A 13,636-nucleotide genomic window follows, 5' to 3' on the forward strand; every position below is an offset into this window, starting at 1 on the left:
ATTCACAGTATGTAGTCGGGTAAAAGAGTTTAGTTTGAATGAAAGGCCAGTGTCTAAGACCATCAACAAGAGGACCAAGCTCCAAGTCACTGATTCCACCCACACTTACACAACTGTGCGGATTTAACATGCAAGCTGTATCTTAAATACACACAGTTGTGTCCTGAATAGCTCTTTTATTCAGTCTTTTACCTGATTTAAATCACATGACGCTCGGTATCAGAGAGATATTGCAGTTGACGTCAGATAATGTGGGATTTTGGGCTATTTTTAGGTTTTTAAATGATACAGGAATTATTAGGAGAATTTAGCACAACAGGGTCGTAAACATTCTGGTTTACATTCCAGTCCAGAAGGTGGCGGTAATGCACCTCAAAGCTGTTTGCCAACCGCCATAAAACAATATAAAAAAAGAAGAAAAGATTTTTACCTAATGTGGAAATCCCGCTCTGGTCATTGGTACGCGAGTCTCGCTCCTGCACGAAATCATGGTGTGCCGATCGCCGTCGATGGAGAATTCGTGCTCTGCGCGAGGCTTACGGCTAGTTCGACGAACCCGGAACAACATGGGAATGGTGCGGATTTCACGTCAATTATGAGAAATACATGCTAATTCTCGCTAAATATTTCGGTGTTTTTAAAGAAGAAAGTCAAGACGTTGGGTTTTACGCAGCCAAGTTTATTTAATGAACATTTCAGGGTGTTTTTTTTTGTTTTTTGACACTTTTGGTAGCATATTTTGGGCGCTTGACCTTAATTTGGGCGCGTATGACGTTATCCGTTGAAGGTTTCATGTAATTGAAAGGCCTGGCTCCGACTCTCATTTGGATTAAAAAAAACAAAAACAAAAAAAAAACATGCTGCTTACCTGCATTTAGATTAATACATGTAACTTGTATTGTGTTTAAATTACCGGTATAAGATTATTTATCAGTGAAAATGCATGCATGTACATGTATGTTGCATAAGTTATAACACCTATCCTGTTTTAATGAGAGTCAACCCACAATCAGTGAAGTCAAATCAGTCTTAGTTGAGCGAGTCGGTAACGGTATTTCTTACTCTCACCATAAATTTTTATTTATATGGCTTTGGTCTATAGCTGTCAAAGGCCTCGGCCTTAAAACCGGTTACCGCTGTGACGTCACGCGCTCAGGGCTGGCTGGCTCAGCGGGGCAGCTCCAATGCCAACTTTGTGGTTGATTTTAACTCTCAAAAAAATATTTTTTAATTCCCATTTATGCAGCATACAAGAGTCAAGGATTGAGATACTATCCACTCAGAAATTTATTTAAAAATGCTTATTTTTAGTCTTAGAATATACAGGGTGCTTAAAAAAATTGATATAATTTCACAGTCTAATAACTTTGCCAATTCTCATTCAATCGACCTCAAATTTTAACAGCATGTGTGGAAACAGGTCAATGTTTAATGTTTTTCTCTCTTTTTAGGTATAGAAATGCCATTCACTGGAAAAGAAAAGGGTGTTGTGTGTCTTAGAGTGCTGGGTCTCAGGCGGCGCGCATATTGAAAATTTGTGAAATCGTTCATGGAATCCACATACTACCTTAGAATTTCTCATTCAAATTTTGAGGAATAAATCTCATCTTGCTCAACATTAAGCCTGTTCAGTTTCATTTCCATAGACTACGCAGTTTATGGGATATTTACATCTCAAATAATATCACTTTTTTTTTTAAACACCCTGAATTGTGCCTGAATCAGCCATATTGTTCATACAGGAGCGATAACAGAAAATTGATCAACACCTTCTGACCAATCAGATTTGAGAATTTAACAGCACTGGGGTATTGGGTCACGTTTTTTACTAGCCTGGGCCCGCCCATCCTAAGCGTGACGCAACACGAGGGCCTGTTGCGAGCTTAGTCTGGCAAGGCAAGCTATCTCCAGCTCTTCCAAGCTCCCGAAAAATCGGGAGCCAATCAACTTTGAGCATCTCCAACGGCCCTGGGTAGAGGCGTGTTCAAGGCAGTGACGTAGTAGAACTGCGACCGGAAGCCATAGATTGTTTACAGAATCTATGCCGGAAGCGCTTCATTCACTAGAAACATTACGAACATGGAGCAGCGGCAAGCCTTTGACACAGCGGTAGATGCTGTATTGAAAGCATTCAACGGGAAGTTCTCATTGAAAACGGAGCAAAGAGCAGCCCTGGAGCTATTTATCTTCTTCCTGTTACTCAAGCAGTTTCCGTCGCGTCACATACGTCAGAGGAAAGAGTGATGTGATTGGTTTAAGCTTCGTCACAGCCTTTTCTGGCTTCGACCAGTAGCAAACTGAGGCATTTCAGGGAGGCGGGTCAACCACGCCTTTGGGAAACGGTTGGGCTTAATATCTTTGCCAGACCAAATGCTCGCAGAGCTTTGAAGTCGCGTTAGCCAGACTAGTTTCTTACAGTTACACTTAGACAAGCTACTTGACAAACATACATAGTGTTCTAAAGCTACTCTAATCCTTACATTACTGACAAATATTTTATATAAAAACAAAACGTTTTAAGCATTTGCATGCATTCTTACCTTGTTCAATACCATCACGTTTTCTTTTAATGCCGATGGTGAGATTTTCTTTTTCTTTCAGAGCTTCTGCTGAACAGTTTGGCCGGGGAAGCTGAGGGCCTGGGGTAGGCGCTGGTCTCTGACTGAAATACTGCGTCATCAGTGCCTACAAAATACATTTAGAGGAGGAAAAGGGGGGGAAAAAAAAAAACACCACGTGAAAGCTGTGTAACTCTCTCTCACACACACACGCTTTGCTCTCAATTCACTAACCACCTTCTGCTGTGCAAAAGTACCTGAAAGATTCATGATCCACACACAGTGTCACTATTCACGTAGAGACTTGTGAAGGTGCTAAACTCGTAGGGATCCAACACTACGTTCAGACTGCAACCTGAAACGACCCATATCCGATTTGTTGTGAAATCCGATTTTTTTGTTAGGCCGTTCACATTACCAATTATATGAGACTTGTATGCGATCTCCAATATGAACGGAAAACGACCCAAAAGTGTCCCGCATGCGCAAATTGACACGTAATAAGCACATCTACGTAATACGTAAACAAAAAAAAAAAGCGCACTCTTCAAGTTTGCAAGTGAAGCATGGAGATGAGGCGAGACCTGGCGATGTGGTTTTTGTGGCGGAACTCGCACAATAATCTGATTAATGTGGGCAGCAGACTAATGAGACCGAAGGTGTCAAATTACTGGAAATTTCCAGAACAATCTTATAATCTTGTAATACAGGATGGTTTAAGTTATAAATCAGTTATAGAAACTGTTTTATTTAATCAGGCTAACAGATCAACATCCAGGTCCCTACCAAATCCACCATTAGCTTGATCAATTCTATAAAAGTCTATTTAAATTCTGAAAACTGTACAAAATGATGTTGTTTTCCACCAAAGAGGCGGGATTAGCCAACGCAGAATAGTGACGTTTGTCTCTTGTTGATGACGTGTAGGTCGCATGAATGCGACCTGTCCGGTCAGACTGCAGTCGCATGTGAAAATAACAGATATGCATCGGAATTAGGACCACATATCCAAGCGGCCTGGGTCGCATGTGAAAAAATCGGATCTGTGTCGTTCAGATTGTCAATAACAAATCGGATACAGGTCGCATATGGGCAAAAAAATCGGATATGGGTCGTTTCAGGGTGCAGTCTGAACGTAGTCTAAATGAAAATCCACTGCACAAATGGTGCAGGATAAACGGATTCCCTTTTTCATTTCTTACTTCCTCCAGGGAGTGAGCGAGCTCATGGTGTGACCTCATCCCCGTCAGAGTGTGAGCAGTAATGGACTTCTTCCCATTGCACACATTTTCATTTTACTTATCACTGATGACAAACTTTCCTTTCTATCATCTCACAATCCAGAGACTGGACTGGATCCATCTTCACCTCGGTGAACATTTCATGTTGCATACACACTACACTCAGCGGCCACTTTAATAGGAACGTGTTTTTGATTCTAAGATCCCTGTTCTTGGCTGCAGGAGTGGAACCCAATGTGGTCTTCTGCTGTTGTATGCTGAGACGCTTTACAACCATGGTTACTAGATCCGTCCTGGCAGCTCGAACCAATTTGCCCATTTTCTTCTGACCTCTTATCAACAAAACGTTTCCAACCACAGAACTGTCGCTCACTCAGTGGTTTTTGTTTTTCGCACCGTTCTGTGTAAACTCTAGAGACTGTTGTGTGTGAAAACCCCAGGAGATTATGGAATCAATTTTGTGCCAAAATGTTTCATACAATACTTTTGAAATATCAAACAAAAACGATAAATCAAAATACAAAAAAAAAAAAAGTCAATTTTCTTAGACGGGCAAACAAATTATTCGTGTAATCGTGCAAAATATCAGTCTATTACTCTTCAGAAACCTTTTATTTTTGTTCCGCGGCTTTCTCAGTTTTGTTTGCCGTAATGTATTTTGGTTGCGATTCCAGCTTTCTCGTTTGCGCTCCCTGACTTTTTGCTTGCAGTTTTGGCACAAACTTCCCGTGTGGGCGGGCTGTCCAGGAATGCATTCCCATTGGCTAACTTGTGTTTGACTGACAGCTACGCTCAGCCATTCCCTATTCGGATTCTGGCGGACTGTTTGACGAGTGACCGATCCATTGACGGTAAACAAGGATCGAGTGGACTTCAGTGGCGACTATGATATTGAATTAATTCAACAAAGTGTCAGTGCGGGACAGATGTGTTGTATGTGTTGCAGTAGTGCACATTATGCAGGTGTTTCGTGGCAAGTCAAATGTTAGCCTTAGCTCCACCCCCCAATATAATAGCTGTCTTGCTAACGTTAAACACACCTGCATAATGTGCACTACTGCAACACATACCGTACAACACATCTGTCCCGCACTGACACTTTGTAGAATTAATTCAATATCATAGTCGCCACTGAAGTCCACTCGATCCTTGTTTACCGTCAATGGATCGGTCACTCGTCAAACAGTCCGCCAGAATCCGAGTAGGGAATGGCTGAGCGTAGCTGTCAGTCAAACAAGTTAGCCAATGGGAATGCATTCCTGGACAGCCCGCCCACACGTGAAGTTTGTGCCAAAACTGCAAGCAAAAAGTCAGGGAGCGCAAACGAGAAAGCTGGAATCGCAACCAAAATAAATTACGTCAAACAAAACTGAGAAAGCCGCGGAACAAAAATAAAAAGGTTTCTGAAGAGTAATAGACTGAGATATTGCATGATTACACAAATAATTTGTTTGCCAGTCTAAAAAAATTAACTTTTTATTTTTTTGTATTTTGATTTGTCGTTTTTGTTTGATATTTCAAAAGTATCGTATGAACATTTTGGCACAAAATTAATTCCATAGGAGATCAGCAGTTTCTGAAATACTCAAATAAACCAGTCCATCTGGCTCTAACCAACAGCCACAGTGCCACAGTGAAAGAAAGTCACACTTTGAGATCACAATGTTTCCGGTGCTGATGTTTGATGTGAACGTTAACTGAAGCTCTTGATTTGTATCAGCGTGATTTGATGCACTGGGCTGCTGTCGAGGGACCGGCTGATTAGAGAACGGCATCAAACAACAGATGGATGTATGGGTGTTCCTAATAAAGTGGCTGGGGAGTGTCCATGACACTTAATCACTTGGAATCAGATGGATGTTCAGATGTGTATACCCCACACACACACACAGGAGGCCAATTTCCTTGGAAAATCATCGCACCAATTTTGATCTGCCGAGACCTCAGCCGAAGGGTGCATGATCATGAAATCCCACTTTCTCAAGAAAACAAAACAAAACAAACAAATGTTGAAATTACCACCATACCGTAAAGAATCAAGAAAAAAGGGGGATAAGAGAAAATGTTGAGGAAATATTGGTTGGGGAAAATGTAAGCAATGAGGATTGTCTGCTCTGCAAAGAGAACTGAGGTTGTGCCCCAAAAAAAGGTGATTTATTCTACAGGAAATCATGTCCTTGTTTTTATTTTGCTGTTCCTGACAACCATTTGGATATGGCATGCCAAATAACTCCCTATAGAAGCAACATCATTATTGTGTTGTCGTTTTTGGTGTCAGATGGACTGGTGTATTTGAGTATTTCAGAAACTGTTGATCTCCTGGGGTTTTCACACACAAGTCTGTAGAGTTTACACAGAATGGTGTGAAAAACAAAAAACATCGAGAGAGCAACAGTTCTGTGGGTGGAAACAAACGCCTTGTTGATAAGAGAGATCAGAGGAAAGTGGCCAGATTGGGTCGAGCTGCCAGGAAGGATACAGTAACTCATAGCAACTCTTTACAACCGTGGTGAGCAGAAAAGCATCTCAGCATGCAACAGCAGAAGATCACAAGATTGGGTTCCACTCCCAGGCCTTTCAATTACATGAAACCTGCGATGGATAACGTCGTAGGCGCCCAAATTAAAAAGGCACCCAAAATATGCTACCAAAAGTTAAATTAAAAAAAAATGTTGATTAAATAAACTTGGCTGCATAAAACCCAACGTCTTGACTTTCTTCTTTAAAAACACCAAAATTTGCGAGAATTAGCATGCATTTCTCATAATTTTTTTTTTTAAATATTTTTTTTGGGCTTTTTTTCACCTTTTATTGGATAGGACAGTGTAGAGACAGGACAGGAAATGAGCGGGAGAGAGAGACGGGGAGGGACCGGGAAACGACCCCGGGTCGGAACCGAACCCGGGTCCCCGGATCCACGGCATGGCGCCTTAGCCACCTGAGCCACAACGCCCCCGATGTATTTCTCATAATTGACGTGAAATCCCATGTTGTTCCGGGTTCGTCGAACTAGCCGTAAGCCTCGCGCAGAGCACGAATTCTCCATCGATGGCAATCGGCACACCATGATTTCGTGCAGGAGCGAGACTCGCGTACCAATGACCAGAGCGGGATTTCCACATTAGGTAAAATCTTCTTTCTTCTTTTTTTATATTATTTTATAGCGGTTGGCAAACAGCTTTTAGGTGCATTACCGCCACCTTCTGGACTGGAATGTAAACCAGAATGTTTACGACCCTGTTGTGCTAAATTCTCCTAATAATTCCTGTATCATTTAAAAACCTAAAAATAGCCCAAAATCCCACATTATCTGACCTCAACTGCAATATCTCTCTGATACCGAGCGTCATGTGATTTAAATCAGGTAAAAGACTGAATAAAAGAGCTATTCAGGACACAACTGTGTGTATTTAAGATACAGCTTGCATGTTAAATCCGCACAGTTGTGTAAGTGTGGGTGGAATCAGTGACGTGGAGCTTGGTCCTCTTGTTGATGGTCTTAGACACTGGCCTTTCATTCAAACTAAACTCTTTTACCCGACTACATACTGTGAATTGCACGGCCAGTTCTTGTGACGTGACTGAAAAACCTTTTGTGTCGCAGGTCTGCTACAGGTTCGTCTCTTTGATGGTAACAGTGCAGAACGTGCTTTTTCATTCCCAGGCTCCTTTCCTCCAGGCTCTCCTCAGGCCCCGACACATCTTTTAAATACTAACTGGATTCTAATGGTCATGTACATCAAGAGGGATTAATGCTGTAGACATTTTGCAATAAAGGTAAAAATAATTCATAGATTTCTTTATTTATTCATAACTGTGAAGATTCTCAGTCATCCAGGTCATAGTAAACTGTGGGTGGGAAAAGAGAGCAACTGGACTTGCTTGAAGATTCTTGAAGACGTTTCAGCTCTCATCCGAAAGGCTTCTTCAGTTCTGTCTGACTAATAGGGAGTATCAGGTATTCATCCTCTCATGGATGAAAAGCAATCCTAAGGTGTCGTCGAGTCATCCTGTTGGTGTGGGTCACTGGATTGCAACGTACGCATTTTAGCCAGAGAGGATCGTTGGTATGAGCGAGGAGTTAAAGAAGCCATTTTTGTCAACCTGGAACGGCCATCACTGAACAGAGGTGGGGGTCTAAGGGTGTATTCAGACCAGGATAGTTCGATAGTTCACTTGCTTTGGTCCGAACCAAATGTTTTTTTTATTTTTTCATTTTGGTGCGGTTCGCTTTCACACTGTACATTTTACATAGTAAGCGGACCAAAATCTGTCAACAAAGCCACGCGCCCTGAGGTCGTTCAGCTATTGGTCAGAGACGACACGCGCACAAAGCGTTAAGTTCAAAAGTAGTCACGGAGGATAGCGCTGATGAGCGCACATCATGTTGTGACAGTTCTGGCTCTTCACGCAAGTCGCTAGTACCGCCACTTTTTGAAAGAATGTCCCTGATTTTAATGTAGGTCTGACGGAGTTTCTTCACTTTTAGCCGACATTGTTCTGGGGAGCGCGTGAACCCCTTCTTCATTTTCTCACTGAATACAGCAAACACGTCGGCATTTTTGTGTGTTCTCTCCAAAAGCTCAGATATGTGGACATCTGCCCATATATCCACAAGGGTACGCGTTTCTTCCTCGGCCCACGTTTGCCCCCTACTCATTTTTTGTACTCTGTAGTCTAGCCTCCCACTGGTCTGAATGACTGAACGACTGTTGTAAGGTTCCCTTGACAACCGAAACAGTGTTTGCGCTTTGCGGTGGAGTGTCAAGACTCTGTTTCCCATAATGCTCGACAAACGACGGAAGCTCCCGAGGTACAAAAAAGCAAAACTGTCGGATTAGGTCCGGTCTGTTTTCACACCTCCAAAAGATCCGCACCAGGGTTCCTTTGGTCCGGACTGAGTCCGACCTTGCAGCTCGGTCTCGGTCCGCTTGTTTGGTCCGGACCAGAGTTCGGTGGTTTGTATTCAGACCAACCCAAAAGGTCCGGACCAAGGGAAATTTGGTTCGTTTGGTCCGGACCAAACAACGTAGGTGTGAATACGCCCTAAGGGTGCTTTCACACCAACAGCAGTTGGTGCTCACTAAACAGTTCATTTGAACCAAAAGCTCTTAGTTTGGTTCATTTTTGTCGGTGTGAAAGCATCAATCGCACTCGGGTGCGCACTAAATCAAGCGGACCGAGACCTCCAAAAAGGGGTGGTCTCGGTCCGCTTGATTCCGCACCAAATGTCAACCTTTGGTGCGGTCCCTCTGGTGAGAATGCGAACCTGGACCAACTCCGGTCTAAATACGCATAATACGCACATTTTTTCATTGAAAAGTGGGGTGTGTCTACACTGATTTGTAAAAGGCTGCCCACACTAAGAATAGTAACTATTTTAATAACTATAAAGATAACGATGTGAACATCTACACAATGTGATCATTATAACGTCCTGTAAACAGCGGCATCAGGCACACGCGCGTGCTCCAGCTCTGTCAGCGGGAAATTCAGATTGCCCTGTATTAACCTACAGCATAACAGATTCTACAGTAAAAGCCGGCTGGCTTGTCAGGCTAACAGACTATAGCCTACACTACCGTTCAAAAGTTTGGGGTCACTTTGAAATGTCCTTATTTTTGAAAGAAAAGCACTGTTCTTTTCAATGAAGATCACTTTAAACTAATCAGAAATCCACTCTATACATTGCTAATGTGGTAAATGACTATTCTAGCTGCAAATGTCTGGTTTTTGGTGCAATATCTCCATAGGTGTATAGAGGCCCATTTCCAGCAACTCTCACTCCAGTGTTCTAATGGTACAATGTGTTTGCTCATTGCCTCAGAAGGCTAATGGATGATTAGAAAACCCTTGTACAATCATGTTAGCACAGCTGAAAACAGTTGAGCTCTTTAGAGAAGCTGTAAAACTGACCTTCCTTTGAGCAGATTGAGTTTCTGGAGCTTCACATTTGTGGGGTCGATTAAATGCTCAAAATGGCCAGAAAAATGTCTTGACTAGATTTTCTATTCATTTTACAACTTATGGTGGTAAATAAAAGTGTGACTTTTCATGGAAAACACAAAATTGTCTGGGTGACCCCAAACTTTTGAACGGTAGTGTACCTTGTGGGTCTTTGGAAAGGTGCTTGTCTCATCAGCAGCAGGAGAGCATTGGTGAAAATAGTGCGTCTCCTCTGCCTGAAATGACGCGCTATACGCCTTTGGCGAATCCAGTATATCCGAAGATTGTTCTCCAGCTGCAGCCGCGACTCATTCCGGAACTGGATATTTTGCCAGAAATGGGTAATGTTGATGATATAAAAAGTAAGGACCAGCGCAAGAAACAGTGTGTGAACGTGTCGCTCCATTGTGAAAGTCCAAATTGGCGCTTATTTCCACCGGAAGATGACGAAACGTCATTCAGACCAATTTGGTTCGTTTGCATGTGTGAACGCGGACCACACGCAGTCTGTATGCTACAATATAACAATTTTACTGCCTGGTGCGGACCAAATAATCGAACTAGCGGTGTGAAAGTGCCCTAAGACACCATTTATCAGCCACCTACAATGCAGTCCTTGGCACACTTCCCAGACAACTGAATGCACACCAAAACCCAGCTGTTTTCAGTGACTCACAGGAGGACAGAGAGAACCAACAACCCATTGATCACCCCAACGACTCTCTAGGCCATTCACACCCAGTGACCCACACCAACAGGATGACTCGACACCTTAGGATTGCTTTTCATCCATGAGAGGATGAATACCTGATACTCCCTATTAGTCAGACAGAACTGAAGAAGCCTTTCGGATGAGAGCTGAAACGTCTTCAAGAATCTTCAAGCAAGTCCAGTTGCTCTCTTTTACCACCCACTATTTATTCATAACTTTGTAGCTAAAAAAAGCAGCCGCAGGTTTAAACCCAGAGCGCTGGGAAAACAGCACTTTGCACGTGCAGAAAAGCCCAAATTACCCTGGATCACGACGGAAAAAGCCCAAATTCAGAAATACAACCCCGATTCCAAAAAAGTTGGGACAAAGTACAAATTGTAAATAAAAACGGAATGCAATAACTTACAAATCTCAAAAACTGATATTGTATTCACAATAGAACATAAACAGCATATCAAATGTCGAAAGTGAGACATTTTGAAATTTCATGCCAAATATTGGCTCATTTGAAATTTCATGACAGCAACACATCTCAAAAAAGTTGGGACAGGGGCAATAAGAGGCTGGAAAAGTTAAAGGTACAAAAAAGGAACAGCTGGAGGACCAAATTGCAACTCATTAGGTCAATTGGCAATAGGTCATTAACATGACTGGGTATAAAAAGAGCATCTTGGAGTGGCAGCGGCTCTCAGAAGTAAAGATGGGAAGAGGATCACCAATCCCCCTAATTCTGCGCTGACAAATAGTGGAGCAATATCAGAAAGGAGTTCGACAGTGTAAAATTGCAAAGAGTTTGAACATATCATCATCTACAGTGCATAATATCATCAAAAGATTCAGAGAATCTGGAAGAATCTCTGTGCGTAAGGGTCAAGGCCGGAAAACCATACTGGGTGCCCGTGATCTTCGGGCCCTTAAGCCTCGGTCACAACCGGCTGTACGTGCTCCTACGGCCGGTCTACGTGCAAAAAACACAAGAAACGCACGGAGGGCGCACGTGAAACGCACGGCGCACGTGAAACGCACGGAGGGTGCGCGTGTGACGTGCTGATTTTCGAGCCGTAGACCAGCCACAGAGGTTCTTTGTCATGTCAAACAAACTCTACGGGCGCTTACGTTTTTTTCAGGTTGCAAGACAAACTTACGGCCAACGTGCATCTTTCTCCATGAACCAAAAAAACAAAAACAAAAAAACAGCAATTTGGGAAACGCCAAAAATCGCACGGCCAAAAAAAATCGTACGTCCGGTTGTGACCTAGGCTTTAGACGGCACTGCATCACATACAGGCATGCTTCTGTATTGGAAATCACAAAATGGGCTCAGGAATATTTCCAGAGAACATTATCTGTGAACACAATTCACCGTGCCATCCGCCGTTGCCAGCTAAAACTCTATAGTTCAAAGAAGAAGCTGTATCTAAACATGATCCAGAAGTGCAGACGTCTTCTCTGGGCCAAGGCTCATTTAAAATGGACTGTGGCAAAGTGGAAAACTGTTCTGTGGTCAGACGAATCAAAATTTGAAGTTCTTTATGGAAATCAGGGACGCCGTGTCATTCGGACTAAAGAGGAGAAGGACGACCCAAGTTGTTATCAGCGCTCAGTTCAGAAGCCTGCATCTCTGATGGTATGGGGTTGCATTAGTGCGTGTGGCATGGGCAGCTTACACATCTGGAAAGACACCATCAATGCTGAAAGGTATATCCAGGTTCTAGAGCAACATATGCTCCCATCCAGACGACGTCTCTTTCAGGGAAGACCTTGCATTTTCCAACATGACAATGCCAAACTACATACTGCATCAATTACAGCATCATGGCTGCGTAGAAGAAGGGTCCGGGTACTGAACTGGCCAGCCTGCAGTCCAGATCTTTCACCCATAGAAAACATTTGGCGCATCGTAAAACGGAAGATACGACAAAAAAGACCTAAGACAGTTGAGCAACTAGAATCCTACATTAGACAAGAATGGGTTAACATTCCTATCCCTAAACTTGAGCAACTTGTCTCCTCAGTCCCCAGACGTTTACAGACTGTTGTAAAGAGAAAAGGGGATGTCTCACAGTGGGAAACATGGCCTTGTCCCAACTTTTTTGAGATGTGCTGTTGTCATGAAATTTAAAATCACCTAATTTTTATCTTTAAATGATACATTTTCTTAGTTTAAACATTTGATATGTCATCTATGTTCTATTCTGAATAAAATATGGAATTTTGAAACTTCCACATCATTGCATTCCGTTTTTATTTACAATTTGTACTTTGTCCCAACTTTTTTGGAACAAAATGTAATCGAAAGGCCTGACTCCTGCAGCCAAGAACAGGAATCTTAGAAATCAAGAACAAGTTCCTATTAAAGTGACCAGAGAGTGTAGTGTAAATGGGTCAGTGATTGACATTTTCAAAATGGCGTCACGTGCACTCAGGAACATCTTGTACACATAATGGACACTCAAAACTATAATATGGAACTTGTCTTAACCTAAGTGAATGAAAGCAGCTCTGTGCTGGTTACCTTTGAGGCTGTGAGACGGGTGCAAGGGTTAAAGGTAAACAGGCCCTTCAAGAGCTCCAGAAGATCATCACTCGCTGCACTGAAAATGTGCTCCAAAGGTGTGCCAGGAAACAGTTTAAATGAGACGTAATCTGGGAGACTGGTCATCCCCTTAGAACAAACCAACACAGTGAAGCAGTCAGTCCATGTCTGTTATTGAAATCAATTTTTTGGAGATAAACACACTATATGACCAAAAGTTTGTTGATGTCTGAACATCACACCCATATGTGCTTTTTGAACATCCCATTCCAGATTTAGTCGTCCTTTCTGATTATAAAAACCCTCCACTCCCCCACTAGATTTGGAAACGTGGCTGTGGGGATTAATTTTCATTCAGCCGCAAAAGCATTAGCGAGGTCAGGCGCTGGTGTTGGGAGAAGCCGCCTGTGGAGCAGCCAGCATTTCAATTTATCCCAAAGGCCACTTGAGTTCTCCCACTCTAATCTTGACTAACCAGACCTTCACAGAGCTGGCTTTATGCACAGGGGCAGTGTCATGCTGGAACAGGTTTGGGCCTCTTACACTACCGTTCAAAAGTTTGGGGTCACCCAGACAATTTTGTGTTTTCCATGAAAAGTCACACTTTTATTTACCACCATAAGTTGTAAAATGGGCGGCACGG

The 13,636-nt window shown here is 42.7% G+C and overlaps 1 protein-coding gene across 3 annotated transcripts in view; it reads right to left on the bottom strand.

Moving 5' to 3' along the window:
* Nucleotides 1-13,636, bottom strand: part of cdk7 (cyclin-dependent kinase 7) — a 58,623-nt gene that overhangs the window by 1,914 nt on the left and 43,073 nt on the right. For all 3 annotated transcript variants that reach the window (XM_060906991.1, XM_060906994.1, XM_060906992.1), the window contains exons 10-11: nt 12,973-13,122; nt 2,541-2,685 (exon numbers count right to left, since the gene is read on the bottom strand). In XM_060906991.1, the coding sequence (XP_060762974.1) occupies nt 2,541-2,685; nt 12,973-13,122 (295 nt within the window). The remainder of the gene's footprint in view (nt 1-2,540; nt 2,686-12,972; nt 13,123-13,636) is intronic.

Source organism: Neoarius graeffei, chromosome 24, assembly GCF_027579695.1.
Source record: "Neoarius graeffei isolate fNeoGra1 chromosome 24, fNeoGra1.pri, whole genome shotgun sequence".
In the NCBI taxonomy this organism is placed as follows: domain Eukaryota; kingdom Metazoa; phylum Chordata; class Actinopteri; order Siluriformes; family Ariidae; genus Neoarius; species Neoarius graeffei.